Raw genomic sequence first — 19,124 nt, 5'->3', positions numbered from 1 at the left:
CTGGAATGACCAGATCAGTCTCAGTCTTATTGAGAATTTATGGATGGACTTGAAAAGAGCAGTTTTTCTGAAAAAAGCATGCAGTTTGCAGTTGAAAAGAAGGATGAAGAAAGATGAATACTTATGAAAAGCACATAGAAACATTCAGGAGTGCAGAAAATTGTCAACGCGGTCTCATAAAATTGGAAAAGTTACAGCATATTCTTTCTGTTTCTGAAGTAACTACAACCCTCAGCTTCGCCATAATGGAGTGACACTGCACAGACAGTGAGTTAAAGTCATTTAATATAGACTTGGGCTAATTGTAGTGTTCCAATAAACCACTCTGAAGAACTCACGTCTTTCTCGTCAACACCTGTAGAGTAATTTGTGAACATTCGACATGTTTTATATAGTCTTATAGTTATATAGTCTAGCATAGTCTGGGGTCTGTTTTTTTTTTTATCTCCTCCCCGCCCTCATGTTGTGCTGTATTTCTTCTAAAAATTCCCTGTCCTCCTGTGCTGTCTACCCCCTTGTCTGTATGTATGTATGTATGGACAGGTGGATGGCTAATTTTGCTGGTACCTGTGATCAGTGACAATAAAGGGCTCATTCGTTCATTCATTTTATAACTCTGAAACGTCTTAAAAACATGACTAACATCAAAGCAAAAAACTCTATCACTGCCGAAATAATGCTTACCTTGTGACCTCGGAGCTGGTTGAAATTGCTTCGGTTTCTGTTCCCAAATATCTTCCAGATCTTGAGCTGTAACAATTTCGTTGTCCCTATAATCCTCCTCATCTGAATCATAACCCTCTTCTTGTTTCCGGCTCATCAGTGCAGCATCCTCCAGGAGCCTCAGCTCGTGGTCCGAGAGCAGACTTCTCTCTAACTCCATCTGAAACAATAAGCAATCCCGTGAGATGTGTTTGACAGGCGGCTCATGGCTAGCAGATTAATATTAAAATACACAGACAGACACACAGACTCAAAATATGCTGCACAGCACACTAAAATTCGAAAAAGAAAATAAATTACATAAATGGTGAAAAGACATTATGATATGAACATGGTGTATTTCAAATAATTATAATATTATATATTTAATGTGCAATACTGATGCTTTCTTACCAGGTGCATTAGCTCCATGAACTCTTCCTCTATGGGGCTCCCGTCTTGAGAGACCACAGGTAGCCGCTGCAGACATGCAGCTCCGTGCAGCGCCCACGGAGACGGAGCACCCGCAGTCTTGACATTTTGCGCAGACCACTGTTGCCTAGAGGCCGAAACATTTCGCACGCCTTTGTTTAATGTACTTGTAGTTGTTATGCTCCACAATGGTCGCCAAAGCCTACTGAAGGGCGCCGCCATGTTGACCGCACGTGTTCCCGGAGTTTGTGAAATAGACGCGACTATTTCAAAAATAGGGGGAACCAGTTTAGGAGAAAAAAGATTTGGCGGTGTTTACCAAGGTAATTTAATGAAAACAAAGACGTATTATAGCTATACTTTTTATTATTACTATGATTAACATAACAAAAAGTACTTTACGTCACATTCGTTACACTGGCGTCTAAAGTATAAGTAAAACCCCCCTCTGAACCATATAGCATGATTGTGACGGTCCCGTTTAGCACACTTTACAATGTCCGCCAAGCTACCTGAAGTCATGTGTGTTTGTGTTTGTGAATAAGCTGCATGATTTAAAACTCACACTATGTATCTTAGGCTGTACAGCTTCATTCGAGGTTCGTCCCAGCAGCTTTTTGAGCCCTTGAATTCATCTGGACGGTTAATGTAAGTCGCTCATGTGTTTGTTATAGCAGCACATCTGATAAAGTGTTTGATTTGAGTATAACAGACGCATTTCCTTCGCTGTCAATTTTTTTGTGTTGACGCTATATTTAAGTCAACACAACAATCATATAGCAAATGCTGACATAACATTAATCAGGTTTTTGGTTGTGGTTGCATGGTAGTGTCTTTTAAGACATGCAGTGCTATGATTATGCCATTTTTGGACATGGTACTGTGGTAATACCATGTTTTTTGGACATGGCACAATAGTATTTTTAGGGCATATTAAATGAATATGCCTTTTTTGACAATGCATCGTAGTAAAACCATGGTTTCCCGGAAATGTACCATACTGATACTGTTTTCCACCCCCATCTAACATGATTATACTGTGGTGTATTTTGAAGCACCTCCTAAGTACCATATTCACTATCAGTGAAAGGTTATTACTACTGTTTTCCACATTTGACAATAATAGATACAAGACAAAATGTCTTCTAATTTGAGTTTCTTCAAAGTCGTGACCATTTGTCTAGAGACCAGGGGCAGGTTCAAGCTCAAACCGGTGTGCACCGTTTTGCTACGGTTTCCGGTTTGAACGACATGTTTCCTGGAAACGGTGTGCAACGGGGTTTGAGATGCGTTTTCTCTTGTTTGGTGGGTGTGTCAAACATGTCAGCCCAATCAGCAGCAACATGTGTATATAAACCACATGGTATTAAAGAGACAGCTGGCACAGTGTAATTAACATCCAAATAAACTCACAAGAGCAAGTATATTGTTTGCACATGTTTATTTACATTAAAGGCAAAATAACTGAAATAATAAGGGCACAAGTATAGATCTGGAACTTCTTTAAGTCTGTCTAAATATCATTTAGTAATTGCAATGTCTTCTGGTCCATATCCTTTCCTTAGGAAGGTGTTCTAAATACTGATTAACGTAACATAAAAATACTATACATATTTATATATTTTGCTATTGTATTATGGAGTGACACTTTCATAAACTTTTCTATGCAGTATTAAACACATATTTATACCACTTTCATCAGGCTTGAAAAATTCTTCAAAAAGAACACAAAGAATGGCCTTCTCAGCTGCCATAGTTGCACCTCTTGCGTCATCAGAACAGGGTGTTCAACGCATCAACGTTTCCGTTTAAAAAACGTTTTGCACCGTTTTTGTCGGGGCTGAACGCAGCCCAGCTTTGCACATTCAGGACGTATTTTGTTACTGAGGGATCTAATTGGTTGTTGTCTCCTGCAGTGGTGGAAATGTGGGGCTTCAGCGTCCGCTGTCACGCAGTGCCATCCGATTACAAGATACTGATGCCAAACCAGTGGAAACCAAGAGCTCATCATCCCCCGTCAAAAGACTGAAAGAGTATGACAGAAACACTGACAAACACCTGCTTTCAAATAGGGCTTCAACCCAGGGGCTCCCAAACCTTTTTGTCCGTTCTTAGGAAATAAATTAACCCCAGAGATTACAAATAATAAATAGATTGTGATGCATTTAGGATTCATTCATGAATAGAAAGTTCAAAATAACAGCATTTATTTAAAACGGAAATCTTTTGAAACATTATAAATGTCTTTCCTGTCACTTTTAAAGGGGTCATATGATGCTTTTTAAAAGATCATTATTTTGTGTATTTGGTGTAACAGAATATGTTGGCATGCTTTAACGTTCAAAAAACACATTATTTTTCAAATACTGTACATACATTTGGGTGGCAAATTATGCAAATATTTCCACATAGTGAGGTAGATATGTGGGGGCGTGTTAGAACGAGCCGTTTTAGGGGGGTGTGGCAGAGTCTTAACTTTGATAAAGAATATCTCTTTGGGTTTGAGACTTTAGTCTTTGCAACTTCAGGGATCTTATCTATGCACAATCAGCTTGTAACACTCCAAAGAGAAAGGAAAACTTGAAATCGCATCATATGACCCCTTTAATCAATTTAATGCATCCATGCTGAATGAAACAATTAATTAAAAAAACATTGATAATAATAGTTATCATTGATAATGAAGTATCTCTATATAGATAGAAATATAGATTGATAGATAAATAATTTGAAATTCTGTAGTAGATTTCATGGTAAAATATTTGTCATTGTTGTTGCTTATATTCTGTTCCCTATTTAGCCTCTTCCCTCCATTTCCGGGTGAGGAGAGCTCCCTGATATGGGACAACAAGAAGTTTGAAGAGTTACCGATAGCACACATAAAAGCCACGTATAACAAGTAAGTTGCTTCACAAAAATTAAATAGTTGCGATTGACAAATTAAAATGGAATTAGTCCAGATATAGTTTGCTTGCTGTGTGCATGCAGCTATAGCATGAGCTTATTTCAGCTCTTACTTACGCTTGTCATTAATCCATCTATTGTGGTGCTTTTGTTGCATATCATGTCCTACATCATGCTTTTTAGTTTGTACATGTGAAATGAATTTACAGTATGTTCTGTGTTTATCTCAGGGCTACAGATGCCCATAGTTGCAGTATGTGCATTATAATTATTATTTATACCTAATACTGCATGTCTACCTAACTCGGCCCACACTATAATAATTATTACAAATAGTCATTTCAACATCGATGCATCCCTGATCACAACCTGTGATTTGTTCTCCATCTCTCCAAAAATACTGGGATTTCATAGTCAGGAGTCCATTAAAACTGCAGGCTGACAACATATTGTCCTTACTTTCTTTCTGTAGCACACATGTCCAGGTCACAGATTGTCTGGGCCAGTACATGGTCCGAACCTCGTGTGGATCAGAGGGCTTTAAGAATGTGAAGAAATCCACTCCTGTTGCAGCACAGACTGCTGGGATTTCAGCTGCTGTGGTAAGATGGACCATCAAATTGATTGTTACCAGGTTATTGATAACATATACTGAGATAGAATGTGTTCAAGACCATTTTTGTGTTTGGTTATTGAAAATCAATTAATACAAAATAGATTTATTCTGAGTACAATGCATTGTAATAAAAATATAGTATAGTTGTCAAGGCATAAACACTATATCGTTTTGTTTGAACTGTCTAGTGGAGCTATATCAGACATTTCCATCGAAAATATTTTGTCTGTCATTTGAATGTTGTCCACTTGATGGCAGCACATTTCTTTGTAGTATTTTACCACACCCTGCTTAATTGTTAAAGTGCCTTTCTTTAGATTGTGTTTGACTGTTTTTTTCTGCTTTCAATTTAAAATCATGCTGAAAAATTCTGTCAGAACAGGTATAAAATGTTATATTACAAAACAGGGCCGGTCAAAACATAATTGGAATATAGAGAACTTTTGAAAGGTGTTTTATTTATTTTTGTAAAATATGAAAGTCTTATGTGCGTGTATGTATCCTCAGGTCTGAGATTATCAGCAGTACCTAACTGACCGTTTCAATGTTGTTTATACTGATAATTTGACTGGCCAAGAGAAATAGAAAAATTAAAAATAGCATTTCAAATCTTCAGTTTCATGTTTATACATCTCTTTGGTTACTTCCATGCTATTTGCGTAACGCATCACTTTTTAATTTACAAGAAAATATCTGAATTACTTTTTCAAATAAGTAACGCCAGTTACTTTTTTTCCCCATTTATTGATTGAAAGCTCTCCTGTCCCCTTGCTGCGAGAAATCGGGAGTAAGATGTTACTTTAGTTCTAGAATAAATGTGAACATGCATTAATTCATCTCACTCACTCACAAAAAAAAATCAGATTTAGTTTTCCTCAAAATTAATAAAAACAGTTAAAAGCAACTCAGAATATGACTCAAAGCTGCAATAATTAAATATGTTACATAATACAAATATCCTTTATGTATTTAATCCCATTTTATTAAAGGGGTCATATGATGTTGCTAAAAAGAACATTATTTTGTGTATTTGGTGTAATGAAATGTGTTTATGCGGTTTAAAGTAAAAAAAACACATTATTTTCCACATACTGTACATTATTGTTTCTCCTCTATGCCCCGCCTTCAGCCTGAGGCTTTTGGTATGAAAGGGCTTTTATATTTGCCAAAAATAGAACTTTTTATATTAAAAGCAAACAAGCAAGCCCAGCCCAGATTTAAAAAGTAACGCGAAAGTAACGTAACGCTTTACTTTCAATAAAAAACAACTAAGTAACGTAATTAGTTACTTTTTTAGGAAGTAACGCAATATTGTAATGCATTACTTTTAAAAGTAACTTTCCCCAATTCCCCAACACAGTAACCAGTATTTTGTACGGAATTAAATAAAAATTATTAAAAATGTATGGCATCACCCTGAACACATTAACACATTTGTAGAGACATAGTGGCAGCGACTTTTGCAGTTACATTTTCTTAGGAAAATATAAAAATCTAGTTGATTGTATGATTTTAAACCTCCTGCATTTCATCCGGTTTCTTTTCATGATCCTTTTAAGCGGAATTTCAGCAGTGATTATTTATTATTTTCTGTTTGTGCCCATATGGTACGACAACAGTTATGCGTGCTGACTATTCAATCAATACTCTGAAACTGACCGATGAGTTCTGTGAGCTCAGCGGCAGTCTGCATGCTCTTACTCTGAGCCGGGTGGGAGGACATAAAGGCTGGGTGAGAATCTAATGAGCCCCTCCAGAGCTGCAGGCAACAGGGGGCTTTTAAGACTTGCATTACTCTTTTACCTACCCTCGGTTTATTCACAGTCAGAACAGAAGCTTCTAGACTAAGTTGCATTTAAGCAGATGGTGGTTGGGCATAAATAAATCAATGCAAAGCCACCAACTGCAGCGCTAACTTATTTGAATCAAATTACTAAATGGGAAAGCCAGGGTAAATACTTGTGCTTAGATTTGGATAGTTAGGTAGAAGCTGGATAGGAATCAGGGATGCACTGATTTTACAGTTCTGGCCAGTAATTATGTTCATGTTGTGGCTGGTAAATGGCAGGTAATATTCTAGACTTTTCTATTTAATTATCTGTATAATTAAATTAAAATCAATCATTTTAAATGCTACCAGTGAATTAAGGCATCATAACATTTTTTTTTTTTTCAAATATACGTGAGTCAGGTTAACCTCAGGTCATCTAGGATATAGATGAGTTAGATTTTTTTTATCAGAACGGATTTAGAGAAATGTAGCATTACATCACTTGCTCACCGATGGATCATCTGCAGTGAATGGGTGCCGTCAGAATGAGAGTCCAAATAGCTGATAAAAACATCATAATAATCCACACCACTCCAGTCCATCAATTATTGTCTTAAGTGAAAAGTTGCGTGTTTGTAAGAAACAAATCCATCACTAAGATGTTTTAACTTTAAACCATTACTTCTGGCCAAAATACCCATCTATAGTCCATAATAATACCAAAAGAAATCTGCAGACATATTTGTTTAGAACTGTTTTAGACTGTTTTGGATTGTAAATGGTGCTTGATCTGTGCATATTTCTCTCCTGGTTCAGACTTGACTTTTTTACAGGAGAAGGCAATATTACATATATAGAGGGCATGTATTGTAGCCGGAAACAACCGTTTAAAATGCCTAAAAAAATCATGGATTTGTTTTTTACAAACATGCATCTTTTCACTTCACAAGATGTTAATTGATGGACTGGAGTGGTGTGGATTACTGTGATGTTTTTATCAACTGTTTGGACACTCATTCTGACGGCACCCATTCACTGCAGAGGATCCACTGGTGATCTGTTCCGAAGGACAAACAAAATCTTGGATGCCTAAATTTTCAACAAATTTAAATTCTTGATTGAATTATTCCTATATATTAAACTTTAAGTGAGCATTAGATGACAGCATAGATCAAAAAAAATTAAAAACCTGTTATATCCTCAGAATATAGTGCAGATATATTGTGCACCCCTACTAAAAATATTACACACATTTTATTTTTGTCCAAATCAGCATCTTTAACAAGTATATAATGTTGAAGAGTATTAGGACTCATTGAATCATTTTGTCATTGGAGTCACACGTCTCTTGTAAAGAGAGTGTATTGTTGTGAACTGTATCTCGTAGCTGACTTGGCCTACATTGATTTTGCTCCCCTGTGTGTAGTCTGCCATTAAAGGGTTAACCATGGGAGGACTAGAGGTTGTTTCCATCACCGACAACACCCCAGTGCCACACAATGGCTGTCGCCCTCGCAAAGCACGAAGGATGTGAGGAGGAAGAAACCCCATGAACCCAGAAGTCTTGTTTGTCTCTCTCTCTCTGTATTATCATCGACCATCCAGTCTGAATATAGAGGTTGAATGCTCAATTATTCAGGTCAATGCTGTTCGAGAGTAATGCTTTTTTTCCTTTTTCACAACAGCAGTGCTATGTATGTTATTTACCTTTTTGATAATTATTAAAGTGTGAAGGTGTCACTCATCATGTCTGTTTTCGTTCTTATTAGTGCATGTACAGCTTTCAGCTACGCATGGCTGCGTAATTTAAAATGCAACCTTGGGATTCAAAATCTAAATTAAACCTAGAAATAAACAATGTGACAATGATCATGCTGTATAACACGGATCATCAGGTTTTGAACTTGTGGAGTTCATGCAGCTTGATCGTTGCTGTTATAAAAGTACAAGGGGAACAAAATAAATAAAATTATTTTTAACTCAACTTTTCACTTATTGTTATTCTGGTTTTGTATTTAAAAAAAAAAGTAGAAGCATTTTCACTTGCGGTGTCAGACTTTAGGATCCAACTACATTTTTCTGATGAATTTAGTTGTAAAAACCGAAACATATGACAGGCTGTTACAGTGGCTGTTTGTTTCAGGAAATTGCACAAAATTATTACCCTGTGCTCTCGAACATATGCATTTTTTTCCCTTTTTAATAAACATTATTGTTCGATATGTTAGCACTTAATCGGAGTTCATTTCCAAGTTGACAGGCACAGGGTGGAATAGCTCCCTATAAATAAATGGACCCTTGTAAGATTATTGCCCTTTCCTACCATTACATCAGGTGCTTCGTTGCTATGACAACGGCAATTAGCAGGAACTCGGGCAGGCGGTTGAATACAAGTCTGTCCCTAGTACCCATAGCAACCAAGGTCAGGCCTGCAACGCACATCTGTTTTTATACTAGCTTTAGTGCGCGCTACTGCTCAAGGACTGAAAAAAAAGACATAAATGACAATAGCAAATTATTCCCAGACATGTTCATGTCCATGTATAAGCTTGCTGGATGTCTGACGATTTGTGCGACCCTGTCAGATTTTGCTACCTCCCATTAAAACAGATGGTAGCATAATTCGATAGCGAAGAGTGCTACCTATCAGATTTTGCTTCCAGCATGACATTAATAAGGTGTGAGGCTTTATTAACATGTACATGTACACCTACCCCAACCCTAAACCTACCCTTACAGTAGGATACATACACTGTTGGTAGCATAATCTGATAGGTAGCATTATTTGTCAGAACACCTGTTTGGTGCTTTGTGCAGGAACTGTTTTTCTGTGGCTCTCCAGCAACAGCTGTCCCTTTCCCAGTCTCCTTTCACACCGAGCATCAGAGCCACCACGAAACACGTCTCACCAGCGACAAAGCGTGACTTCTACCAACGTTTAACCCAGATGGCCGAGCATCTCAGATGTCCTCAGATAGCCTGCCTGTGCATCCGGTGGAGGAGGCTCTGACATGGAACCTGAGTATCCCTGCTGGGATTGATTTTGTGGTCAGTGATTAGAAACCCGAGCCAACAAGGTTGATTGAATATAGAGTTAAATGGTTCGCCTGCAATATGTGTGATTTTTTTATATGAGAAAGCATCCCTGGTCTTTGCCGAAGTGATGTGTTAAAACATTTTTTTTTACATCTCAATCAATTGGGAAGTATTTGTTATGTGTTCCAATTGGATTGTGTTATTTAAAGGATTTAAGTCAAGACACATTTATTTATATAGCACGTTATACAATACAGATTGTTTCAAAGCAGCTTCACTGTAATAAACCGGAAAATAACAGTATTAAAGGGATAGTTCACCCAAAAAAAATGAAAATTCTGTCATCGTTTACTCACCCTCATGTCGTTCCAAACCTGTATGAGTTGCTTTCTTATGTTGAACACAAAAGAAGATATTTTGAAGATTGCTGGTAGTCAAACAGTTGGTGGTTGCCATTGACTTCCATAGTATTTTTTTTCCCTACTTTTCATTTTTGGGTGAACTATCCCTTTAAGGTCCGTTCACACCAAGAACTATAACTAGCCTACAACATGTCCAGCAAAAAAAAAAAAAAAAAGTGATAGATAAATAATTTGAAATTCTGTAGTAGATTTCATGGTAAAATATTTGTCATTGTTGTTGCTTATATTCTGTTCCCTATTTAGCCTCTTCCCTCCATTTCCGGGTGAGGAGAGCTCCCTGATATGGGACAACAAGAAGTTTGAAGAGTTACCGATAGCACACATAAAAGCCACGTATAACAAGTAAGTTGCTTCACAAAAATTAAATAGTTGCGATTGACAAATTAAAATGGAATTAGTCCAGATATAGTTTGCTTGCTGTGTGCATGCAGCTATAGCATGAGCTTATTTCAGCTCTTACTTACGCTTGTCATTAATCCATCTATTGTGGTGCTTTTGTTGCATATCATGTCCTACATCATGCTTTTTAGTTTGTACATGTGAAATGAATTTACAGTATGTTCTGTGTTTATCTCAGGGCTACAGATGCCCATAGTTGCAGTATGTGCATTATAATTATTATTTATACCTAATACTGCATGTCTACCTAACTCGGCCCACACTATAATAATTATTACAAATAGTCATTTCAACATCGATGCATCCCTGATCACAACCTGTGATTTGTTCTCCATCTCTCCAAAAATACTGGGATTTCATAGTCAGGAGTCCATTAAAACTGCAGGCTGACAACATATTGTCCTTACTTTCTTTCTGTAGCACACATGTCCAGGTCACAGATTGTCTGGGCCAGTACATGGTCCGAACCTCGTGTGGATCAGAGGGCTTTAAGAATGTGAAGAAATCCACTCCTGTTGCAGCACAGACTGCTGGGATTTCAGCTGCTGTGGTAAGATGGACCATCAAATTGATTGTTACCAGGTTATTGATAACATATACTGAGATAGAATGTGTTCAAGACCATTTTTGTGTTTGGTTATTGAAAATCAATTAATACAAAATAGATTTATTCTGAGTACAATGCATTGTAATAAAAATATAGTATAGTTGTCAAGGCATAAACACTATATCGTTTTGTTTGAACTGTCTAGTAGAGCTATATCAGACATTTCCATCGAAAATATTTTGTCTGTCATTTGAATGTTGTCCACTTGATGGCAGCACATTTCTTTGTAGTATTTTACCACACCCTGCTTAATTGTTAAAGTGCCTTTCTTTAGATTGTGTTTGACTGTTTTTTCTGCTTTCAATTTAAAATCATGCTGAAAAATTCTGTCAGAACAGGTATAAAATGTTATATTACAAAACAGGGCCGGTCAAAACATAATTGGAATATAGAGAACTTTTGAAAGGTGTTTTATTTATTTTTGTAAAATATGAAAGTCTTATGTGCGTGTATGTATCCTCAGGTCTGAGATTATCAGCAGTACCTAACTGACCGTTTCAATGTTGTTTATACTGATAATTTGACTGGCCAAGAGAAATAGAAAAATTAAAAATAGCATTTCAAATCTTCAGTTTCATGTTTATACATCTCTTTGGTTACTTCCATGCTATTTGTTTGTAATTTCATCAGCATGTGTCGTGAAGGTTCTAATGACAACCCTGAGTCACAGCAGGCTGTATAATCAGTATATGACTTCCCACTGATAACCATTCATTTGCTGTATGGACACAAGCGTTATGATCTAAATTAGGAGTTTTGGACAGACCTCAGATTCTAGGCTCCTGCAATTTTGTGTTTCCTCAGTGATTCATTCGTTTTTATTATGCTAAATGTTCTAAATGTATGTATGTTTGTCTTGAGCAGAAGGCGAGGGCAAAGGGGGTCACCTACGTCCGTGTGCTGGTGAAGGGACTCGGTCCGGGGCGCTTGGTGAGTAGCTTTCTAATGCCTTACTTGATGCCTATAAAGATTTACAGCAAAAAAAATCTGCAGTTCCTTGTGGATTAAACTGCATTGTAGGTGAGAATATGCCCCTATATCCCCTTATAATATATTACTTATTATTTATTGTGACATTTTCCATTTACCTATATTTTATATGATTGCAATAAGATTTTCATATGACTGCTTATCTGTAACTGTGTGAAAACCAAAGTGAACCTGTGCACATTTGAATGCAAATGAGCGTCTTGAATCTGTACAGCTGTCGACATCATCATTTACCTCCACTCTCAAATTAGACAAACATTATGTTGCTGTTTTCTAATAAACTAGGCAGTGAATTTTGCAGTAAATACCAAAAAATGTCAGTGGTGAAAGGTAAAAAAGGTAAATGCAAAATAGTAATAATTAAAGATTATCTATATTGTTATTCACCACTTATTTCTATGTGCACAATAGAGAATAAAAGAGCAAAAAACATAGAAAAAGCATAAAGGGAGCAGGGAGCTGTTAAATAAAATAAAGAAAAAATGTGTAAATTTTTTTTTTTAAAGTATTACTAATAATTAATACAAAAAAGATGGTAACAACATCTACATTTTCTAAAGAAAATTACTGCTGTTGTACTAAAAAAGTGTGTTGTGTGTGGTTACCAAAGTGTTGCTTTGTGACTACTAAGGTATTCTGAGTGTTTTTTAGCACATTGCTATGTGGTTTTGTGGTCAAAATACCCCAAGTCTTTATGATATTCTAGTCCCTAGATAAGACTTGTCTCTCCTTAAATATAAACTACCAATAAAATGTTTTATGGTTTTGGAAAGAAGTTTCTTGCTCACCAAGGCAGCATTTATTTGATCAAAAATACAGTAAAAACAGTAATATTGTGAAATATTATTACAATATAACATTTAAAATAATTGTTTTCTATTTTAATAGTTTTAATGTAATTTATTCCTGTGATGCAAAGCTATATTTTCAGCATCATTCCTCCAGTCTTCAGTCACATGATCCTTCAGAAATCATTCTAATATGCTGACTTGGTGCTAATTTCTTATCTTTTTTTTTTAATATATATATATATAATTGTGCAAGCCATCTTTGAAAAGAAATATTTTTTTCTACACAGTTAATCATGTGCAAGTTGAAAATCGTTATGGCACACATCTTCTCAACAAAACACAAATAGTGTTTGACTAGAGTGTTTTATTTGTTGTTCATTTATTTATTTTGTTGGTGTTTGTTTGTTCAGATCCTTAAGCCTGAGTATGCCTTAACAAACACCACTAATAAAAGAATAAACAAGAAAAGCAAAAGACTAGTGCAGTGGATGCTAAACACTGTTTCATGGCATGCAAATGGGAATTTAAAGCTTCTGTTCGTAGCTTGAGGTCCACAGATGCGCAAATGAGTAAAAACAAACAAAAGACTTAATTGAAATTTGTAGTAAAAGTAGTCTTATTACTATCACCTTTTCTGCTCTGTTTGAGGTGTGCTGTTACCTTTTAGAGGATCTAGAGAACAGAATATAATTTAAATTTAGGGGAGGACTTTTTTGACTTATATGGCCCATCCACCCAGAAGCCTTATGAGGTTATTCTGGTGCAACTTCAAAAAACCAACAAGGTGTGTGGAAAAAGCAAAAAACTACTTATAAAACCAGCAACACGTGTGGAGTGTAGAAATTAAAAAAAAGAGCTGTAGAAAAACAGTCCTTTATTGTGCCAACTCGTTTCTGCACACAGGCCTTCATCAGGACTAAACAATTGCAAATGAAAAAACAAAAACTCTTCAATGCAAACAAAGAGCAAGTTAAAGGGGTCATAGGATGCTACATGCATTTTTACATGTTGTTTGAACTGAAATGTGTGTTGGCAGTGTGTGTACACAACCACCCTATAATGATACAAATCCACCCAGTGTTTTTTTTTTTTTAATCTGGTTAAATGTTTTCCCCTTTCTCAAATCGAGCCGATCTCAGATGCCTGTCTGTGTGATGGCACACAGACAGGCCCCTCCCACGATAGTTTGATTGACAGTAGCGTTTCAGCACAGACTGGACTGGTGTCATACCTTAGACCCGCACTGAGTGAGCTGTCATCAGTCCGCCATTGTTTCACCATGGTTTGATATCCACCAATCACAAGACGCATCAGAAAACAAGCTAATAAGCTCCAATGATATGGTGACCAGCAGTGTTGGGGGTAACGCATTACAAGTAACGCGAGTTACGGAATCAGATTACTTTTTTCAAGTAACTAGTAAAGTAACGCATTACTTTTTAATTTACAAGAGAATATCTGAGTTACTTTTTCAAATAAGTAACGCCAGTTACTTTTTTTCCCCATTTATTGATTGAAAGCTCTCCTGTCCCCTTGCTGCGAGAAATCGGGAGTAAGATGTTACTTTAGTTCTAGAATAAATGTGAACATGCATTAATTCATCTCACTCACTCACAAAAAAAAAAAAATCTGATTTAGTTTTCCTCAAAATTAATAAAAACAGTTAACAGCAACTCAGAATATGACTCAAAGCTGCAATAATTAAATATGTTAAATAATACAAATATCCTTTATGTATTTAATCCCATTTATTTGCTGCTGACCTTCAGTGATCCAATTCAACCATACTAATAAGCAAAAATTACACAAGATAAACTAATATTTCTTCTTCTTTTTTTATTGCTGAAGAGTGTTGAACTTTCTTCTTCTGTGTTCTACTGTACAGACGTGAATTTGCATTTCCTTCAGCCTGAGGCTTTTGGTATGAAAGGGCTTTTATATTTGCCAAAAATAGAACTTTTTATATTAAAAGCAAACAAGCAAGCCCAGCCCAGATTTAAAAAGTAACGCGAAAGTAACGTAACGCTTTACTTTCAATAAAAAACAACTAAGTAACGTAATTAGTTACTTTTTTAGGAAGTAACGCAATATTGTAATGCATTACTTTTAAAAGTAACTTTCCCCAACACTGGTGACCAGTAACCAGTATTTTGTACGGAATTAAATAAAAATTATTAAAAATGTATGGCATCACCCTGAACACATTTGGACCTGCGTAGAGACATAGTGGCAGCGACTTTTGCAGTTACATTTTCTTAGGAAAATATAAAAATCTAGTTGATTGTATGATTTTAAACCTCCTGCATTTCATCCGGTTTCTTTTCATGATCCTTTTAAGCGGAATTTCAGCAGTGATTATTTATTATTTTCTGTTTGTGCCCATATGGTACGACAACAGTTATGCGTGCTGACTATTCAATCAATACTCTGAAACTGACCGATGAGTTCTGTGAGCTCAGCGGCAGTCTGCATGCTCTTACTCTGAGCCGGGTGGGAGGACATAAAGGCTGGGTGAGAATCTAATGAGCCCCTCCAGAGCTGCAGGCAACAGGGGGCTTTTAAGACTTGCATTACTCTAACTACCCTTGGTTTATTCACAGTCAGAAGCTTCCAGACTAAGTTGCATTTAAGCAGATGGTGGTTGGGCATAAATAAATCAATGCAAAGCCACCAACTGCTGGGGTAAAGTATTTGAATCAAATTACTAAATAGACAAGCCAGGGTAAATACTTGTGCTTCTTGTAGAAGAATAGATGTAGATTTGGATTGTTGGATAGAAGTTTGAAAGGAATCAGGGATGCTCAGATGTTACAATTCTGGCCAGTAATTATTTTAATGTTGTGGCCGGTAAATTGCTGATGATATTCTAATTATCTATCTAATCTAATTAAATTAAAATCAACTATTTTAAATGCTACAAGTGAATTTAGGCATCACGACATTTTATTATTTTTTTCAAATATACTCACCCTCAGGATATCTAAGATGTGGATGGGTTTGCTTCTTCATCAGAATGAGAAATTTAGCATTACATCACATCACTTGCTCACCAGTGGATCCTCTGCAGTGAATGGGTGCCATCAGAATGAGAGTCCAAAAAGATAACAACATCACAATAATCCACAAGTAATCCACATAACTCCAGACAATCAATTAACGTCTTGTGAAGCGAAAAGCTGCGTGTTTGTAAGAAACAAATCCACAAACTCATTAAGACATTTTAACTTTAAGCTGTCGCTTCTGGACAAAATACCTGTCTATAATCCATAATGTTGCTTTCTCCAGTGAAAATGTCCATCCCCTGTTGTCTTCTCACATATTTCACATGCATATTTCTCTCCAGGCTCAGACAAGACAACTTTTTACTGGAGAAAGCATTATGGATAGAGGACTCATATTGTAGCCGGAAACAATGGTTTGAAATGTATATTACAAACACAGTTTTTCACTTCACAAGACGTTAAAGGGTTAGTTCACCCAAAAATGAAAATTAGCCCATAAATTACTCGCCCTCAAGTCATCCTAGGTGTATATGACTTTCTTCTTTCAGACGAATCCAGTCAGAGGTATATTAAAAATTGTCTTTGATCTGTCAAGCTGTTTAATGCTACTCAGCGGGTGTTGCATACATCAGTCCAAAAGAAGTTAAATAAAAAGCGCAGCATCCATAAAAAAAAGTCTCTCACACGGCTCCAGGGGGTGAACAAAGGCCTCCTGTAGCGAATTGATGCGTTTTTGTAAGAAAAATATCCATATTCAAAACGTAATAATAATCACTTTAATGTAGCTTGCGCTAACAGTTGTACACGGAAGCAGCTCCGGGCGGATGACGTATGAGGTCAGTGCTGCGCATGCGCCGCTCAGAAGTGATGCACGCGGGAGCGCAGCGGAGAGATCAAAACAAAACACTGGTCACTTGTTAGAAGTACAAAACGAGGATTTGTAAAGAAGAATGTCGGAAAATTTCAATGTAAGCCAAGAGGAGACTGGTTTTCCTTTGCTAAAGTAAGGAAACTTTGCTTCCTTTGCTCCTGTTAACAAACGTTGGTTTTCACGAGACTCACCGGCGCATGCGCAGCGCCGACCTCATACGTCATCAGCCCGGAGCTGCTTCTGTGTACAACTGTTGGCGCAAGCTACATTAAAGTGATTAAGTTTTGAATATGGATATTTTTCTTACAAAAACGCATCGATTCAGTACAGGAGGCCTTTGTTCACCCCCCGGAGACGTGTGAGACACTTTTTGTAATGGATGGGCACTTTTTATTTAACTTCTTTTGGACTGATGCATGCAACATCCACTGAGTGGCATTAAACGGCTTGAAAGATCAAAGACAATTTTTAATATAACTCCGACTGGAGTTTTATTAACCTAGGATGACTTGAGGGTGAGTAATTTATGGGCTAATTTTCATTTTTGGGTGAACTAACCCTTTAATAGATGGACTGGAGTTGTGTGGATTATTGTGTTGTTGTTAACAGCTGTTTGGATTCTCATTCTGACGGCACCCATTCACTACAGAGGATCCACTGTTGAGCAAGTGAATTTTTGAGTGAACTATTCTTTTAAATTAAACTTTAAGTGACCATAAGATGACAGCAAAGATAAATAACATTTGTAATATCAATATCATGTAACATTTGTAATATCCAGTAACAAATATGGTGCCGATATAATGTTCATCCCTATTAGAAATATTGCATTTTATTAAAAATGTTTTGTCCAAATCAGCACATTTCACAAGTGCATAGTTCGAGAGTATTAGGCTTCATTGGATCATTTTGTCATTGGAGTCACACCTGTTCCCCACACGTCTCTTCTAGAGAGAGTGTATTGTTGTGAACTGTCTCTGGTAGCTGACTTGGATTATATTGATTTTGCTCCCCCGTGTGTAGTCTGCCATTAAAGGGTTAACCATGGGAGGACTGGAGGTTGTTTCCATCACCGACAACACCCCAGTGCCACACAATGGCTGTCGCCCTCGCAAAGCACGAAGGATGTGAGGAGGAAGAAACCCCATGAACCCCATGAAGTCCTGTTTGTCTTTCTCTCTGCATTATCATCGAACTTCCAGTCTGAATATAGAGGTTGAATGCTCAATTATTCAGCTCAACTCTGTTGGGGAGTAATGCTTTATTCCTTTATGTAGCTGCAAAGCTATGTATATGTATTTACCTTTTTGATAATTATTAAAGTGTGAAGGTGTCACTCATCATGTCTGTTTTCATTCTTATTAGTGCATGTACAGCTTTCTGCTACGCATGGCTGCATAATTTAAAATGCAACCCTGTAATTCAAAATCTAAATTAAACCTAGAAATAAACAGACAGTGATCATTCAGGATAACATGGATCATCAGGTTTTCAACTTGTGGAGTTCATTCAGCTTCAGTGATGCTATCATTGAAGTACAAGGGGAACAAACCAAATACTAAATATTGATTTATGAATTTATTTAAACTTTTCACATATGGTTATGCTGATCTTAAAAAATAAAAATATAATTATATTAAAAATTAGAAGCATTTTCACTTGTGGTCTCAGACTTTAGGATCCAACTGCATTTTGTGATGAATTTAAGTGTAAAAACAGAAACATACAATAGGCTGTTCAGTGGTTGTTATTGTTGTTGTTTTTTTCAGGAAATTGCACACAATTATTACCTTGTGTGTCATTTTTACAGTCTTTTACCGTTAAATTCACGGTCATTTTTTACAGTGTGGTCCCCATTGACTTGCATAGTGTTTTTTTTTTCCCAAACTATGGAAGTCAGTGGGAACCAGCAACTGAAGGTGGACTATCCCTTTCATTTTTAAAACTGTTTTATGGTGTTTTGTCTACTGAAAGTTTTTTTTCCACTCAGAAAGACCTTTCATCAGAACAATCCGTAAGCTACGTCCTTGAACAACAGTACATGTGCATCTCAATAAATTAGAATGTCGTGGAAAAGTTAATTTATTTCAGTAATTCAACTCAAATTGTGAAACTCGTGTATTAAATAAATTCAGTGCACACAGACGGAAGTAGTTTAAGTCTTTGGTTCTTTTAATTGTGATGATTTTGGCTCACATTTAACAAAAACCCACCAATTCACTATCTCAACAAATTAGAATACTTCATAAGACCAATAAAAAAAATTTTTTTTAGTGAATTGTTGGCCTTCTGGAAAGTATGTTTATTTACTGTACGTGTACGCAATACTTGGTAGGGGCTCCTTTTGCTTTAATTACTGCCTCAATTCGGCGTGGCATGGAGGTGATCAGTTTGTGGCACTGCTGAGGTGGTATGGAAGCCCAGGTTTCTTTGACAGTGGCCTTCAGCTCATCTGCATTTTTTGGTCTCTTGTTTCTCATTTTCCTCTTGACAATACCCCATAGATTCTCTATGGGGTTCAGGTCTGGTGAGTTTGCTGGCCAGTCAAGCACACCAACACCATGGCCATTTAACCAACTTT

The 19,124-nt window shown here is 36.6% G+C and overlaps 3 protein-coding genes across 3 annotated transcripts; 2 read left to right on the top strand and 1 right to left on the bottom strand.

Moving 5' to 3' along the window:
- Nucleotides 1-278: 278 nt before the first annotated feature.
- LOC107594752 (39S ribosomal protein L46, mitochondrial-like) lies at nucleotides 279-1,383 on the bottom strand. Its single transcript, XM_016284926.1, has 3 exons — nucleotides 1,117-1,383; nucleotides 685-883; nucleotides 279-355 (listed from the first exon to the last, which is right to left on the bottom strand). Exons 1-3 carry the CDS (start codon nucleotides 1,354-1,356, stop codon nucleotides 279-281), a joined length of 516 nt encoding a protein of 171 aa, XP_016140412.1. The 5' UTR covers nucleotides 1,357-1,383.
- A 229-nt stretch (nucleotides 1,384-1,612) lies between these two features.
- LOC107594751 (28S ribosomal protein S11, mitochondrial-like) lies at nucleotides 1,613-5,167 on the top strand. Its single transcript, XM_016284925.1, has 5 exons — nucleotides 1,613-1,782; nucleotides 3,051-3,167; nucleotides 3,935-4,033; nucleotides 4,511-4,640; nucleotides 5,162-5,167. Exons 1-5 carry the CDS (start codon nucleotides 1,703-1,705, stop codon nucleotides 5,165-5,167), a joined length of 432 nt encoding a protein of 143 aa, XP_016140411.1. The 5' UTR covers nucleotides 1,613-1,702.
- A 4,909-nt stretch (nucleotides 5,168-10,076) lies between these two features.
- Nucleotides 10,077-18,085, top strand: LOC107594750 (28S ribosomal protein S11, mitochondrial-like). The gene is made up of 4 exons (XM_016284923.1): nucleotides 10,077-10,225; nucleotides 10,703-10,832; nucleotides 11,754-11,819; nucleotides 17,567-18,085. The coding sequence occupies exons 1-4, from the start codon at nucleotides 10,077-10,079 to the stop codon at nucleotides 17,672-17,674; spliced, it is 453 nt and encodes a 150-aa protein (XP_016140409.1). The 3' UTR covers nucleotides 17,675-18,085.
- The last annotated feature ends 1,039 nt before the right edge of the window (nucleotides 18,086-19,124 follow it).

The sequence above is a fragment of the Sinocyclocheilus grahami genome, unplaced genomic scaffold (assembly GCF_001515645.1).
Source record: "Sinocyclocheilus grahami isolate Dianchi unplaced genomic scaffold, SAMN03320097.WGS_v1.1 scaffold190.1, whole genome shotgun sequence".
NCBI classification, from domain to species: Eukaryota; Metazoa; Chordata; class Actinopteri; order Cypriniformes; family Cyprinidae; genus Sinocyclocheilus; species Sinocyclocheilus grahami.
Note: the sequence above shows the minus strand (reverse complement) of the source record. Positions and strands in the feature narration are given on the sequence as shown.

Coding starts and splice junctions, on each gene's coding strand:
- LOC107594751 (XM_016284925.1), top strand. CDS start 1,703: ATGTATCTTAGGCTGTACAGCTTCATTCGAGGTTCGTCCCAGCAGCTT. Junction 1,783..3,050: donor AATTCATCTGGACGGTTAAT/GTAAGTCGCTCA, acceptor TGTCTCCTGCAG/TGGTGGAAATGTGGGGCTTC. Junction 3,168..3,934: donor CCCGTCAAAAGACTGAAAGA/GTATGACAGAAA, acceptor TTCCCTATTTAG/CCTCTTCCCTCCATTTCCGG.
- LOC107594750 (XM_016284923.1), top strand. CDS start 10,077: ATGGTAAAATATTTGTCATTGTTGTTGCTTATATTCTGTTCCCTATTT. Junction 10,226..10,702: donor ATAAAAGCCACGTATAACAA/GTAAGTTGCTTC, acceptor TTCTTTCTGTAG/CACACATGTCCAGGTCACAG. Junction 11,820..17,566: donor GACTCGGTCCGGGGCGCTTG/GTGAGTAGCTTT, acceptor CCCCGTGTGTAG/TCTGCCATTAAAGGGTTAAC.
- LOC107594752 (XM_016284926.1), bottom strand. CDS start 1,356: ATGGCGGCGCCCTTCAGTAGGCTTTGGCGACCATTGTGGAGCATAACA. Junction 884..1,116: donor TCATGGAGCTAATGCACCTG/GTAAGAAAGCAT, acceptor TTATTGTTTCAG/ATGGAGTTAGAGAGAAGTCT. Junction 356..684: donor ACCAGCTCCGAGGTCACAAG/GTAAGCATTATT, acceptor ATTACTCTACAG/GTGTTGACGAGAAAGACGTG.